The sequence below is a fragment of the Gymnoscopelus braueri genome (assembly GCF_963280865.1).
Source record: "Gymnoscopelus braueri genome assembly, chromosome: 17".
Lineage (NCBI taxonomy): Eukaryota > Metazoa > Chordata > Actinopteri > Myctophiformes > Myctophidae > Gymnoscopelus > Gymnoscopelus braueri.
In genome coordinates, this window is record NC_137617.1 from 31,468,957 (window position 1) to 31,485,547 (window position 16,591).

At 39.8% G+C, this 16,591-nt stretch overlaps 3 protein-coding genes across 3 annotated transcripts; all 3 read left to right on the plus strand.

Annotated features, from left to right (window-relative positions):
• Positions 1 to 242: 242 nt before the first annotated feature.
• Positions 243 to 6,649, plus strand: LOC308105083 (aquaporin-8-like; the record flags this gene model as incomplete). Its single annotated transcript, XM_080455715.1, has 5 exons — positions 243 to 514; positions 1,525 to 1,651; positions 2,534 to 2,748; positions 3,692 to 3,826; positions 6,513 to 6,649. The coding sequence occupies 5 exons, from the start codon at positions 243 to 245 to the stop codon at positions 6,559 to 6,561; spliced, it is 798 nt and encodes a 265-aa protein (XP_080311841.1). The 3' UTR covers positions 6,562 to 6,649.
• A 2,119-nt stretch (positions 6,650 to 8,768) lies between these two features.
• Positions 8,769 to 10,990, plus strand: LOC308104095 (aquaporin-8-like). Its single transcript, XM_080454390.1, has 5 exons — positions 8,769 to 9,052; positions 9,317 to 9,443; positions 9,905 to 10,119; positions 10,640 to 10,774; positions 10,871 to 10,990. Exons 1-5 carry the CDS (start codon positions 8,793 to 8,795, stop codon positions 10,911 to 10,913), a joined length of 780 nt encoding a protein of 259 aa, XP_080310516.1. The 5' UTR covers positions 8,769 to 8,792; the 3' UTR covers positions 10,914 to 10,990.
• A 1,875-nt stretch (positions 10,991 to 12,865) lies between these two features.
• On the plus strand, positions 12,866 to 15,401 carry LOC308104094 (aquaporin-8-like). The gene is made up of 5 exons (XM_080454389.1): positions 12,866 to 13,361; positions 13,653 to 13,779; positions 14,194 to 14,408; positions 14,961 to 15,095; positions 15,183 to 15,401. The coding sequence occupies exons 1-5, from the start codon at positions 13,102 to 13,104 to the stop codon at positions 15,223 to 15,225; spliced, it is 780 nt and encodes a 259-aa protein (XP_080310515.1). The 5' UTR covers positions 12,866 to 13,101; the 3' UTR covers positions 15,226 to 15,401.
• The last annotated feature ends 1,190 nt before the right edge of the window (positions 15,402 to 16,591 follow it).

A 16,591-nucleotide genomic window follows, 5' to 3' on the forward strand; every position in this document is an offset into this window, starting at 1 on the left:
TTCCTCATACTTATCTGTCCATCTGTGTTCTCTGACAGCCAATGACACCAAGAGCTAATAATTTATATGGATTAGTGCCAATAACAACGAGAGCTTGAATAATACTGAGTAGGTGGGGCATCAGAAATAGCCAGGAATGTGCGTGTGTCCTCTCCTGTCTGCATCAGAAAGACGTCCACAACTTATCTGAGCATTTGACCAGTAGAACCAGCAGGTGCACCTGACACACCACAACAGTCAAGATGTCTGGCACAGAGACAAAGTCGCCATCGGAGGTCTTCACCATAGCCGGGGAGACGCAGGCAGAGCAAGGCAAACTCAAATCAAAAAGCAAGAAGGTTTCGTTCTTTGAACAGTATGCCCAGCCATGTCTGGCTGAGTTGTTGGGGACTACCCTCTTTGTGTTCGCGGGTTGTGCCTCTGTGATGGATAACACTGCTCCACACTCCATCCAGCCTGCTTTGGCACAAGGGCTGGCACTTGCAATTCTCATCGCAGCGTTTGGAGAGATCAGGTAAGGCACACAGAAAAACCTGAGAGTGTAAGCTTTACATGTGGACTATGTAATGGGAAATTGATCTTGAATGTAATATTGACTGGAGTAGTGTTTGTAAACAGTTTGGCTGTGGCTCATTAGTGGGGGTTTGGAGAGGTTGCAAGGCCTTTGATTGATTGAAAACTTAATTAGACAGAAATGTAAACGGCATGAGGTATGGTCAGACATTTTAGCTAAGAGGATAACACAAAAAAGTCCTGGAGACTTGTTTACATTGTGGTCCTATGTATTAAATTCATCAACATAGCATAAAAATAACACCAATACAATATCATAAACAAATGTAAAACATGTACAGAGTAGAAAAGGGGGGGGGACTAGCCAGTGAATGCCATCACCTTTCTATTGGAGTTTACCTCCCCCTTTGACCCCCTGAAAGATGGATTTTCAGGCCTTGTTTTGAAGGAAGCCTTAACATTTTTATTCACTGTTTAATTTCATGAGGCAGAAGATTTTATCAGTTTATATTCCCAAAATATTAGGAAGGTGCATGCTACTGTGGCCCAAAGCTTATGTACTGGTTAAATAAATGCAGTTTAAATCTGCAAACCTTTTTGTTTCTTTGGAGATCTGCCCACCTAAAATCCCAGACAAATCTGTCCTGTATGGAACATATCCCATTTGATGTATGCTGTTATCCAAAGATGATGTACATTAGGCCATATACATATCTAAGTGTAGTTGAAATCACTGCTTCTCAAAGTGGGGTCCAGGGACCCTCAGGGGTCCTTGAGGGGGTTCCAGGGGGTCCCCAGCAAAACGAGTAACAGCGATTCGACACGTACACTTGTATACCTGGTATTTTCAAAATATTTTGCCAAATATTCTCTTATGATTGTCCCCGGCTCAAAATACGTATTTGCAAATACAAAGAAACCCAGATTTGAGACAGTTCATACTTACAGTATCCCTAATTCATTTACATGTGAGAAACAGTTGACCTAAGGTAATGGACTCTATGGTTTCAGTGGAGGGCACTTCAACCCTGCAGTGTCTCTGAGTGTGTACCTGTGTGGAGGAATGAAGCTTGTCCTACTGTTGCCCTATTTCCTGGCTCAGCTAACTGGAGGAATGATTGGTGCCGCTTTGGCCCAGGTAGGAGCTGGTTTTAGTATAATGTCTCACAATGACAGTATGTACAGTTCATATTTATTATCCTTTTTTCATATTACGTCATAATATATATCATTTAGTAGACTTGTATTGAATATATTGAATTTGCAAAAAAAATGCTATCTTGATTAATTTCTGTGTTTACTTTTTCTACCAATCACTCAACATTTCACAAACTGTGAAACTTTGAATTGCTGTACTTAGTTTGGACATAGCTTACATACCAAAGTTAATTAATTAATACAAAATTGACTATTAGACACTTTTCTTACAACACATTGTCAAAAGAAAATTATTGGATTCTTTTTGGCAAATTGTCTGGGGGCAATTGTTATTTCTACATTATAATAATAATGTGATCACTGTCTGCTCTATACAAAGCTGGTTTTATAAGCTTATGATTCAGCACTGATGGTCCCATAATGACCTGAACCAAGAAAAACTGTCCAAAACAGAGCAGGTGAGGGTGGTGTTGGCCCACTGAAACTTGTAGACAGGAAATACTTAAATGTCTTGGATATGGCTGCGAGAATCGGCCAGAATTTTTTTAACACAATTTTAGGCTCAACATGGTGCTTTGGATTATCGATGGCAGGGCACCTACAGTTTTTTTTTACACTAATTTGTCTGTATTTGACAAACGGACAAATTCAATAGGTACACAGGCCTAGGGTTTCCCTTTCTCCTGCTTTGCCGTGGAAACAAAAGAAAAACATTCTCAGATGTAGAATATTTAATAGAATTAACTCCAACGTCTCCGGTTTCATAACTATATAATAATTATATAATAATATATCATTTCAGTTCACAATATAATATAAATATAATATAATATAACTAACCTAATCTCTCTTTTATATCCAGTCTATGTTCCCCACTGCACGGAACTTATTATTTTCCAGCGGCGCCTACATTCAGGTGAAAGGCTCAGAGTTCTTTGGTGGAGCCATTGTGGCGGAACTGATGATGACCCTCTTCCTCACCTTGGTGGTGTGCATGGTAGCTGTCAACGGCCGTACCCGTTCCATGCTGGGTTCCTTCGTCATCGGCCTTACTGTGACTACTGGTGTACTGGGCATGTAAGGCTCAGAGCAAAAAAGCATGCTGTAAACCTTCATCTACAACCCTACATTATAGGGTTGGGCAGCTCAGTGGCTCAGCTTAGTCTCAGTGGTGTCAGTATAATTTTCTTCAATTGTTTTATTATATCATTGCAAATGTATAGTAGATTATGTTTTTGAGTATACAGGGAATATTTCTATGTTCAGAATGTGTTTTATAATTTTTTGCATTGTCTTTGTGTCTGTCTGTTCGCCGCAGACCGATCAGTGCCACGCTGCCAGTAGGCCAAAGCAGTAAATCCCAGAAAACCTTTCACATATTGTAAAACAAACAAACAAAAACAAACATTATTTCACATTATGTGATTATTGGCAACTTATTTTTTTTTTTTAATCTGAGGACATTTAGTAAGTAAGTCAGATTTATGTTATTTGTTTCAGGACACATTCTCAGAACTATTGCAAAATAAATAGGAATATCCTACACCTCTCCCAACCACTACATGTGATAGCCTACTTTACAGAGCAAGTAGACCTGACAATTTAACCCTAACCTTAACCCTTATAGTGATAGCCAACTAAAATAATTTAAAATGGGACATGACCAATAAAGCAATTTGTGCATTCATCCCCACAGTCTCTCACATGTTTGAGCATTTTGCTTGTTCACCCTATCTCAGTGAGGTTGTTGTTCTAGATGAATACTCTTACTTTCACAGTAATCATCAGAAATCTGCTCCCTTTGTTTTGCTGTTCTCAACTTTCACAGTAAATTTGACTATTGGATGTCTTTAGAGCTCTTCGCCTTTTTTCTTCTTTCTTTTTTCGAAAGGAACTTCGAAAACATTCCGTACTGGAATGATAGTTATACATTATCTTTGAAACTGTTAAAAAAGTGGCATTATATGCATCTTAAATGAGAAGCCATCCCTGTGGGTTCACCCAATATTTGTGGTTTCAGAGCATCAGTATCTGGGGGCTGTATGAACCCAGCCAGAGCCTTCGGCCCTGCAGTGGCAGCCAACTTTTGGGATCATCACTGGATCTACTGGGTTGGACCCTTCTGTGGATCACTGCTCTCTGTCAGCTTCGTCAGGTATGTTTTAACCCATTAAGACCTGAGGCAGATTCTACAAATGTCTAATAAATCCTAACAAGTTTTCTGAAAAATGTATGTTGCTATAGTATATCACAATGGTGCTCAAACCTTTTCATGTCAAGGACCCCCAAAATTATATGTATTTGGCCGCGGACCCCCCATCTCAAAATATTTGCTAAAAGCATATCTACAAGCTCATGAGTTTGTTTATCTGCTATTTTTGAAAAGCCAAAGTATAAAACAATGGTTAAAGTGGTTAAAATGATTGTGACGCTATATTAACTACTTTAGACCCCACTTTGCGAACCAATGCGCTATATATATATAGTTAAAATCTAAAATGACACAGATGCTTTCCTGGTTTTAATGGGATAAGGTAGTAGCACTAGCTATGAACTCAGTGATTCTCAAACTGGGATCCATTGACCCCTGAGGGTCCACAGGATATGGGAGTCTGTTTTGTAGGTAGGCTCCTAGAGTAATTTTGTGGTTGTCTGTTATTTTGACTTCTTGCAAAATTATAGCCAGGCCAATGTGCTGTTATACTCGACATCGAGGACACACTCATTTTGTGCAAAGGGGGTCAAATGCTGCACTTAAATGGGATCCATGACTCACTTAACTTAATTCGAACTGATTTTTAGGTAAAACATGAATGTCGTTCTAGTTTGTTTATAGGTCAGATAATTTTCTGATTTAAAAGTTAACACTTATCAATTATTTAATCCTGGCACAAGGAAATTTGCCTTTTATTCTAGCAAACATAAACCATTTGGAGGTATTGACTTTATTTTAATATCACCACCATCGTTTGCCTTTGCCTTATGTCAATAAAATGTAACTTCGGCATATCTATCATCATTGCCTATTTACAGTATGCCAACTTTAACTTTCACAGTTTCAGACAACAGCCACTAGGTTGCGCTTTAATTGTGCTTTTCTTTATAATCCAAGATAATGTGAACAATGGTCAGAGCTAAATCATTTATTAGTGGGCTCAGTTGATCGTATTTTTTTCTGGGTTGTATTAAAGGTTTTCTAATTATATATTTCACCTTGTCTAAGTTAACATTCAAGTCTGTCTTCTGTTTATTCTCTCCTTGTTCTTTTCTCTCTTTCTCTGTTTTCAACTGAGAGAATACTCTTAACATGCAGCCACCACGATTATTATTTCCACAGTAGACAGTATTTCCTAATCGCTTACTGGTCAATAAATAACAACAATTATAACAATAGTGACCAACTGGCTGATGTCAACTAGTCTTAAAAGAGTACATAAAGAGTGGGCACCAAAAAATGTGGGCACAGGAGAATACTGGTCACCGAGGTAGAATAGGTACTTGGGAAATCTGGGCACCAAAACAGAGTGGGCACGGGGAATACTGGGTACCAAAACAGAGTTGGCACCAGGAATACTGGATACGTGTCGTGAAGTCTTCTTCTTCTTTCTGCCTATTCCCATCGGGAAATAGTAGGCTAAATTGTGTCATCTGTATGTCTGTATATTCTTTAGAACTGTTTGTGTAATGAGCACATGCATACAGAACACGAATATTACAAGGCGATAAAGCAATGTGATTTTCTATTCAGAACAAGGACAATTCTGAGGCGTCAACAATACAACTACTGTAGTACAGTATTGAATGCCCTGTAGGCCAACTGAACTGCTGCCAAATCCGGAAACCCTACAACACTTATTGTTTGAGTGATAGACGCACACTATACACATCTACACTACTTTCAGCTTATCAGCCCATAACCTCTGATCTGACTGATATGCTCATATATATGGGAATATATGTTTCATTCAATCAATTGTCAAGTCTTCTCTCTCCAACGACTACACTTCACTTCAATTATTATTTCAAACTTGGCCTCGGTAAAAAGTAACATCTCCGGTGGAGGGCATAACATATTTTTCAATTATTTTTGCAAACTCCGCATAAACGGAATGAAACGGAAGGAGGCGGAACCAGGGCAGAACAAGTAGGAAGGAGCCTGCTGGTTGGTTGGTCAGGGATCAATCAGAAGGCGGACAATGGATTCTAGTCTAGACAAACTTAATAACAGAGTTCAGTGTCTGGTCAAGGACACTTTGATGAAATGCATTGCTACAATTTGGATTTACTTTTTCTTTCCGCTGTGCTGCCTGCTTTGAAGACACCTCTGTTTTACCAGCCAACTGGATTTTGAGAATAAAACTTCCAATGTTTTACTTGGCTCCTGGCCAAAGAGGAAGAAATGTTGTGAAATGTACCATTCACAATGAAAGTATATTAGTATATGGCTGGTGACTGTGACTGTAGTCTATGCTAGTACAGCATTTGTTTTCCAGACGGCCATACTGACTTTGATAAAGTGAGTGAGGGGCCACACATTGGTAAAACTGAATTTAAACTTGAGACACATAGGGCTGAATTATGTTCTCTGCATGAATTTGGTAGATATGACAGATTGCTTAACAGTAGGCTATTTGCCAGGCCAGAAAGCCTGTGTCCTTGCTTCACAACACAAGAATGGTCTGATACAAAATGTTGACTTTTTCTTTACAGCTGTACTACGTCACTCTGGTGGTGTACCCTAATTGATAATGGTTTTGGGAACAAAAGTGTTAACTTATTGCTCATCTATCAATGGCAGTTCTGACATCCATTTACTTATTTCTTTGTGTTCTTTATTGCAGATTGTTGTTTGGAGACCAGGGGACTCGGGTCATGTTGAAAGACGACTAGAGAAGGCCTCCCATTTTTTATATTATTTTAAAACTTTTGCATTACACTTATGCACCCTTTTTCTTGGGAGGCTGAGGGGAAGACAGAGATTGGATTGTGTAACTGAAAACTGTCCGTCACTGGGTCATTCAAATGTAGAGCATTTAATTTCAATTAGGCCTCTTTTCAGAAAAATTACAGGGTGGTAGGGAATGTTTGAAAATGTTAGAGGTTGAAAGTGGTTGATAAATATATGGGATATCAGGTTGAAAGTGGTTGATTTACTTTATTTGTTTATTTAGACAGACAAATGTATGGTTGCAGACTAAACAAAAACACGTATCTATAACATGTGTCACATGTCGCATGTAGATGGACGGGCATGGATTGAGATGCACTCAGCGATAGCGTTGATCTGAAATCAGATTAATCTGCAAAAAAATATATATATTCAGAGTTGGGGAAAATATGCATAAAAGAACTGAATTTGAGGTTAAATATGAACACTAGGGGGTGGCAAGTGCCATACCATACCCCAAATGACGCCACTGTTGTGAACTGAAGTCTTTGTTAATGTGGCTGGAGCAATTTGTATGAAATGTATTAATAAAATCTATACTGACAAATGATTAAATGTTTGTTATCGGTTTACTGTCTTTTTATAATCATTATTTGGTTCAAAGTTCTTGAATGGAAAACCATGCTACTATAATTTTATTACTTTGTAAGGACACGGCACTGAATTGCACAATAAAGCTAGATTAAAGTCATATAAAGCAGTGCCCTTGTCTGCACCTAAATATAACCGTAACATACTGTAGCATGTTGTAGCCAGTGGTGGAAAGTAACTAAGTACATTTACTTAAGTACTGTACTTAAGTACAATTTTGAGGTATTTGTACTTTACTTGAGTATTTCCAATTTCCAATACTTTTACTTCTACTCCACTACATCTCAGAGGCAAATATTGTGCTTTTACTCCGCTACAATTATTGGAGAACATTAGTTACTAGTTACTTTTCAGATATAAATTATGATATTATGAAACATGCATTAACCACTTTAAACCTATTTTATACCTAGGCCATTTGAAAATAGACGATCTACAAGCTTACAACGCGTCGCACCGCGACGCGTTGTGAGCTTGTAGATCTGCTATTTTCAAATATTTAGTACTTTTACTTTTGGTACTTTAAGTACATTTTGATGCCAATACTTTTGTACTTTTACTCAAGTACATTTTTAATTCTGGACTTTTACTTGTAACAGAGTATTTTTATATTGCAGTATTGGTACTTTTACTTAAGTAAAGAATTTGAGTACTTTTTCCACCACTGTAGTAGGCCTATACAGCCTCCTTCTTTACTGTCAAAATGTATTTGTGTTCCCAAATTATGCATGTATAAGGAATGTTTCTACACCCATCTAACCCCATAGCACCCCCATGAATGTATGCTATGCCAGTTGCATTTGCATACACATAAGCACGAAGCATGTGTAATGTTTGCACATACTATACAAGTATACGTGCATGCATCTCTCGCATGCCTTTTTTTTCAAATGGATTCTTCTAACAAATTCAGTTCTGAATGAATAAGTATTCCAGGGAGTGAGGGACTATATTTTCTTTACTTGGAGGATGTGACAGACAATCAAGGAACAGGAGACAGAAAAATCACTGCAGAGAGAGCTATGGTGGGATTTCCTTCTAAACCAGATCCACAGACCGAAGTTTGTGGATCTGCACACAAACAATGATGATGGTCATGATGGACATGCGAAATCGAGTCCTGCACATGTCTGCCTAACTCCAATTTCACCTAATTCCATGCACTTCCAGAACTGCAGAGTGGAAGCCCATGTCTGTTAGGGTTAGGCGGTTTGCTTGATATCAGTTTAGATTAGCAGGTTTGCTACCTTTTCACCTTACACACTGTCACTTTGATCCCTTCATGTAAAACTCCGGCTTTATCTACACACTAGTTTGGACAAGATGCTTTGGGATAAAGACTGAGGTCAGTGAACGTGCTTAATGATAAACTGTAACGGGCCCTCTTTGAGGTTTTATGATATGTGGTAATATCAGTCCAGCTCTGCCTCTGCCAGATTTCGTTATTTCTAATAGGTCACACAGACCATATATAATCACAGGTGCCAGTGTCGTGTCTGACAGTCCACAGAGATTCGTGAACGGTTGGTTTGTTGTTACATTACTATATAACAGGCAGGTCAAGAATACCTTTTTGCCCACGATGGCATCTGAAAAAATGGAGATGGAGGATTCTGACTCCACACTGATGGAGAAGGGCAAGAAGCCGCCTGCCGCCAGACCTCCCAACACGTTCGAGAGGGTGTTCCAGCCCTGCCTGGCGGAGATCGTGGGGACCATGTTTTTTGTGTTCATTGGCTGTGTGTCTGTCATAGAAAATGTGCCTGCAGCAGGAAGGCTGCAGCCAGCATTGGTGCATGGACTGGCTGTGGCAGTGCTGGTTGCTGTCATGGACAACATCAGGTATTTGTTTTTGTTTTTTCAAATAAAATAGATTTGCTTTACACTGACTTACACTGAGAATATGGAAATGCTGCTTTATATCTTTTTGCAATCAGTATTGTTGATTCTCATTGTCTTATTATGCATCCTTTGGTAAATGCTAAATGCATATTCAGAATAGAATTGCATCACCTGCAGTGCACATATAGGCTTAACTTGCAATGGCCATATGGCACCTGCTCTTGCTCTTTGTTTCTCACTCTTCATTTCTCACTCCACTCCCAGTGGTTCCCATTTCAACCCGCCTTTCACCATAGCCATCTACCTGTGTGGAGGCATGGAGCTAATGATGGTGGGGCCCTATCTCGTCAGTCAACTCATTGGAGGTGTCCTGGGAGCTGGAATGGCAAAGGTCAGTGTCAAATCCATAGCCATTGGCAAATTAACCACTTGAACCCTAGCATCCCTATTCTGGGGTGAAAAGTCCTCGAAAATAGCCGATCAACAAGCTCATAAGCTCATAATGTCGCATTGCAACACAGTGAGCTTGATGATCAGCTATTTTCGGTGAAGCAATTTGGTGGCAGGAAAAAGGTCGATAAAGGTCAACAAAGTGTATAGGGTTTAAGTAAATATAGGGTTTAATATAAAGCCATGGCTACATAATTATTCAAGTAAAACTGCTGTATAGTATGACACTTTCTAGCTGTGAAATTATGCATTTTGTGGTGCTTTCTTGTTGGGTCGTGTGGGTGTTTAAGTGAGTTGATATAGTTTAGCCTAATTGTTTCTTACAAATTATTACATTTAACATAGGCTAGTACAAGTACAGTACAAATCTGTGATTTTTTTATTATAAATATTTCACTCTAGATCATGACTCCTGCAGACCGTTACTTCAATGCCACTGGAGCCGCTTTCGATATTCTCAAGTCAGAAAACCAGCTAGCAGGCGCCATCTTTGGAGAAATTGCCATGACCTGCTTAATCACTATGGTGGTGCTGCTGGTGGCAGTCAACAAAAAGACAAAAACCCCTTTGGCTCCCTTCCTAGTGGGCTGCACCGTCATCATCAACGTCCTGGCTGGGTGAGATAATAGGCTGTGGCCAACTTTGGCCTTGAAATGTAGAGTGGTGCACAGTAACTTGAATACTGTACTTAAGTGCATTATTTGAGTATCATCTTTACTTGAGTATTTGTATTTTTGGATACTTATGACTTTCATTTTCATTCCACTACATTTCCAAATATTGCACTTTGATTCCACTACATTTATTTTGAAATTTGTACTTGTCAATACTCAATTTTCAATAAAGAAAAATCCAAAGCATGTACTTTTTGAATACTTGAGCCACTGCTCTACATAGCATGGAGTTGCACAGCTAATTCCATGGTAGTCCATTCAGAACCAACCGATGGACATAGCCATCCTTAGCTAAAACCTAAAAAGCTTCACCTGTAAAACACAATTTTCACCATCCTACCACAGTCTCGCCTTCTTAAATAGGCAGTTTTTAAGAAATATATATATTTTTAAATATTTGTACTCCCACTAGCCAACAACTTTTCCCCGAAAAGCTCTCATTGTGCTCTCTATTCTGATCCAGTGGAGATGTGTCAGGGACATGCTTGAACCCTGCCAGGGCCTTTGGTCCAGCAGTGATGACCAACTATTGGACCTACCATTGGGTTTACTGGGCTGGACCAATAGGTGGAGGCCTGCTGGCTGCTGGACTTCTCAGGTAGGTGCCGTGTATGCCTTCCCATGTGCTTTGTAACAAAGCAAAAACACCTAAAAAAAAATATTGATTTTTATTTTGTATTTGTTTTTTTTACAGGACCATCCTTGGTGATGAAAAGATTCGGCTTATTATGAAGTGATAAACTTCTCCTCTGTGTAGATGTTTCCCTTCTGAAATATTGCTTAGAACTTTATCCACCAGCAGATGTCAGTAAATACTTGAAGATGTCATTTCACTATAGTACTAATGTACTCTCTATTGTGTTTTCTATTGTTTTCTATTTTCACTTCACTTATTGTCAATTAAAACAAGGTAACTTAAATGTGTCCTTTGTGCATATATCCTATAGACACACACGCACACGCACTGTAGGAAACACCGACATGAGCCCGTAAAATTATATGTCCGAAATAAAGACAGACCCACATGCTATAATGTTGTACAGTACAACCACTATTGTGCATCATGTGCAGTTATATTACCAAACAATTTAAGGTAGCCAAAAGCCATGTGGTATTTGTTGTTGTTGACAGTAGCCTAATCATGCTGCTGCACTTAACTATATTGTAGTCAGGCCAACAAGTTGCTCATTGTTGGACACCAAGCTGTCTGTGCGTGGTCCCCCTTTGTGTGTCAATGGGATGAGACGTCATCAAACAACAAGTTGACTTGCAAAAATCAGAAGCCATTAATACCCTATATAGCTTTTCCTGTCGTTCTCAGTGTACGGCCTTTCTTTTTCCTCGTGTGCTTTAAATTATGCCAATGATATAAATGTGTCATAATTCCTAGTTTGTGTAGTTGAAGTTTATCATTTTGTGGTAAGGGGGGCCTCATCAATGACCCAAAATCCGGCTCTGGGCATGGGCAACATTGATGTAGTACCAGGCACTAGCTTCTTCTCTCACCAGTTTACAGCTGGAAAATGACCTGGTGCTGTTGTTTGAACCAGTAACATTTGTGTCACTGGTAGGTTCCCGTCAGCAATAGCCTAATTGACTGGGCCTTCTTTGACTTCGTACATATGGGAGAGGTGCACATTCTATATCTTCTAACTTGTTCCTGTTTTTCAAGGTACGTAAGTGGCCCAAATCAGCAAATAATAGAGAAGGTTAAACAAATTAATTAAAACAAGAATATGACATTCTCATATCTCATCAAATAAAATATACTGGAAAACTCGACTGGGCTGCACGTGTTTATTGTTTTGCAGGGGTGACTTGCAAATTGTCCCTGTTGAGCATCAATTAGTGATACATGCTCCTCCAAGTTTAATAAACTTTCTGCATCGTGGCTACGAGTGTGCATCCTCCTCATCCCTTTGATTTGAATCTTTATGCCAAGGTCAGAACCTCCACAATACTGGTGTGTGACTGTGTGCACCTTGATTTTGCTTGTTATTTAGATACGGAAGCCTATTGTGTTTGCTTGTCCACAAATGCCAAGTGTTATTTAGATAGCATGTTGTTTAGTCAGGTATTCCCCTACTTTGTAGCAAGGTTTTCTTTGCACTCTATTTGCATTTAAGTCGTTTGTCGGTAAAGGCATCTGCTGAATTGCAAATTGACAAATAGTCAAATGTATTTATTGGTCCAATTAAGTTATTAACTATAGTAATGATTTAAAAAACATTTCTTCACCTGTAAAACAAACTTTCTTCTATATTACGACCGCCTTATACTGTACCTATATGAATATAGGTAGCCTACATAGCCTATTTAATTTAAAGAAGAAATACAAATTTAGATAAGTTTGCCTAAAACTAATAAGTAGCCTCTAGGCTACATCATTCTGCCAATCATTCTGCTCTCTGTCCTGATCCAGTGGAGATGTAGGCCTCAGAGATGCATGTGCTTGAGCCCTGCCAGGCCATTTAGCCATGATGGCCAACTATTGGACTTATGGGTTAACTGCTGTGCTGAATGCTGAAGTCTAACAAAAAAGAACAAAGAAAGAAAGAAAGAAAGCAGTAAAGAAAAAAGAAAAGACAAAAATCACCAACATATAGACACATTGAATAAAGGACAAGTTTGTGTTTTGTATCAATTACATGTATTTATTATTTTCACCAGGAATGACAAGGATATGTGGCCTTTCACTCGCCGGACTGCGTCTGGCTTGCAGTATATCCATGGCAGGCGCAGCTTATCTGTACTTGTCAGAGAGGGCCAGGGCTACGAGGTTCAGGAACTTATCCATGGCCAAGTGCATAACAGGAGTGAACTCATCCAGTGTTGCTTCTGACAGGCCACAGAGAGTCATGGACAGTGGGTTTGTTGTATACATTACTATATAACAGGCAGGTCAAGAATACCTTTTTACCCACGATGGCATCTGAAAAAATGGAGATGGAGGATATTGACTCCACACTGATGGAGAAGGGCAAGGAGCCGCCTGCCGCCAGACCTCCCAACAAGTTCGAGACGGTGATCCAGCCCTGCCTGGCGGAGATCGTGGGGACCATGTTTTTTGTGTTCATTGGCTGTGTGTCTGTCATAGAAAATGTGCCTGCAGCAGGAAGGCTGCAGCCGGCGTTGGTGCATGGACTGGCTGTGGCAGTGCTGGTTGCTGTCATGGGCAACATCAGGTATTTATTGTTTTTTTGTTTGTGTTTGATTCTTTTCAAATAAAATAGATTTGCTTTTACACTGACTTACACTGAGAATATGGAAATGCTGCTTTATATCTTCTTCTTTTTTTTACAATCAGTATTGTTGATTCTCATTGTCTTATTATGCATCCTTTGGTAAATGCTAAATGCATATTCAGAATAGAATTACATCACCTGCAGTGCACATATAGGCTTAACTTGCAATGGCCATATGGCACCTGCTCTTGCTCTTTGTTTCTCACTCTTCATTTCTCACTCCACTCCCAGTGGTTCCCATTTCAACCCGCCTTTCACCATAGCCATCTACCTGTGTGGAGGCATGGAGCTAATGATGGTGGGGCCCTATCTTGTCAGTCAACTCATTGGCGGTGTCCTGGGAGCTGGGATGGCGAAGGTCAGTGTCAAATCCATAGCCATTGGTAAATTAACCACTTGAACCCTATCATCACTATTCTGGGGTGAACATTCCTCGAAAATAGCAGATCGACAAGCTCATAAAGCGTTATATTGCAACACAGTGAGCTTGATGATCAGCTATTTTCGGTAAAGTGGGAAAAAGGACGGTCAATAAAGGTCAACAAAGTAGGGTTTAAGTAAATATAGGGTTTAGTATAAAGCCATGGCTACATAATTATTCAAGTGAAACTGCTGTGCATTTTGTAGTGTTTTCTTGTGGGTGTGGCTTTGAAGTGCAGTTGATATAGTTTAGCCTAATTGTTTCTTACAAATTACTACATTTAACATACGGTAGGCTAGTACAAATACAGTACAAATCTGTGATTTTATTATTACAAATATTTCACCCTAGATCATGACACCGGCAGACCGTTACTTCAATGCCAGTGGAGCTGCTTTCAACATTCTTAAGTCAGAAAACCAGCTAGCGGGCGCCATCTTTGGAGAAATTGCCATGACCTGCTTAATCACTATGGTGGTGCTGCTGGTGGCAGTCAACAAAAAGACAAAAAACCCTTTGGCTCCCTTCCTAGTGGGCTGCACCGTCATCGTCACGATCCTGGCAGGGTGAGATAATGTGGCTGGCTGTGGCCAACTTTGGCCTTGAAATGAACAGTGGTGCAGTAACTTGAATGCTGTAGGCCTACTTAAGTGATTTTTTTTAGTATCGTCTGTACTTAACTTGAGTATTTGTATTTTTGGATAGTTATGACTTTCACTTTCACTTCACTACATTTCCAAGACAAATATTGCACTTTGACTCCACTCCAATTTCTTTTTTTTAATATTTTTTCAAAGCATGTACTTTTTGAATACTTGAGCCACTGCTCTACAGAGCATGGAGTTGCACAGCTAATTCTATGGCAGTCCAGCCAGAAGCATTGGATGGCTGGACAAACCAACCGACGGACATAGCCATCCTTACAGCTAAAACCTAAAAAGCTGTATCTGTCTTCACCTGTAAAACAGCATTTTCACCATCTTACCACAGTCTCGCCTTCTTAAATAGGCAGTTTTTAAGAAATATAATTCATATATGTTTGAATATTTTGGCAAATTCCAACTAGCCAACAACTTTCCCCCCAAAAAGCTCTCATTGTGCTCTCTGTTTTGATCCAGTGGAGATGTGTCAGGGACATGCATGAACCCTGCCAGGGCCTTTGGTCCAGCTGTGATGGCCAACTATTGGACCTACCACTGGGTTTACTGGGCTGGACCAATAGGTGGAGCCCTGCTGGCTGTTGGACTTCTCAGGTAGGTGCCGTGTATGCCTACCCATGTGCTTTGTAACAAAGCAAAAACACCTACAAAAGATCTGGATTTTATTTTATTTTATTACAGGACCATCCTTGGTGATGAAGAGATTCGGCTTATTATGAAGTGATAAACTTCTCTGTGTAGCTGTTTCCCTTCTGTAATGTTGCTTAGAACTTTATCCACCAGCAGATGTCAGTAAATACTTGAAGATGTCATTTCACTATAGCTCTAATGTACTCTCTATTGTGTTTTCTATTGTTTTCTTCTTTCTTCATATCATTATTGTCAATTAAAACAAGGTAACTGAAATGTGTCCTTTTTGCATACAGTATCTCTCTCTCACACACACACACACACACACACACACACACACACACACACACACACACACACACACACACACACACACACACACACACACACACACACACACACACACACACACACACACACACACACACACACACACACACACATTTCAAACTATCAATGCAATAACAGCACGCTAACCTTCCAGGAAGAGAAAGGTTGTCGTTTCTATTAGCTTGGAATCCCCATCGATGATATCATTGGTAGGCAGTTTTCTGAACTGTCCATAGCCCACCATTGAAACACAGAGGTAGGCAGAAATTGTGCCATCTTATGATGGGCATTAGTGAGGAACAGTGATATGAAGATATGGTTCACTCTTCACAAGAGCTGCTCACCAGGAACATGTAGCCTATATGGTTTCCTCTGCAGTTTGGTGTGTGGATGGGTGAATGTGAGGCAAACAATTGTCCATGGAGCAATTGTCCATGGAGGCCATGTCCACGGAGATGCAAGTGTTTATGTAACCGGGCAATGGCACAACCTAAGTGACTAGTGAGTCAGAGTCTTCGGTTGTAATATAGAAGAAATTTGCTTCTTGTGCAGTAGAAAAACATTTGCTGCAGATATAGAATCACATTTGTGCAGGTGAGAGAGATCACTTAGCAGCAGCTTTCAAACATACTTGTGCCCCATAAGCAATAGTGCCAGTGCAGCAGCAATGGAGTGTAATCATTGTAAGATGTACATAATAGGCTAATGTGATCATGCTTTTGTGACAACCTGTGTCACCAAGACTAACATGGCGACAGGGCTCAGCACTAGTTCAACAGCCTAATGGTTGACAGTCGGTAACTGCTCCACAGTTTGGTGGAATAACCCATTTGAAGAGGAAGGCTGTTGTTCCTCATTACTGTCTTTTCATTGTGGTCAAAAACGGCCAATAACCATGTAGGCCTAGTTTTCCTGGATTTTCCATGTCGATCCAGTTCGCTATAGGTCATCTGAATACTAGCCCATGGATTGTTAACAGGGTTTGTCTGAGAAAAAGAGATGACAAGGCCAACAAACAAAGCAGACGAAGACTGAGACACTGCCTGCTAGCCACTCCGGCTACACATAAAGGTACATTTTACACTTTCAGGGTTTAACACAATGGATGTATTATCCTCAAAGGGCACTTT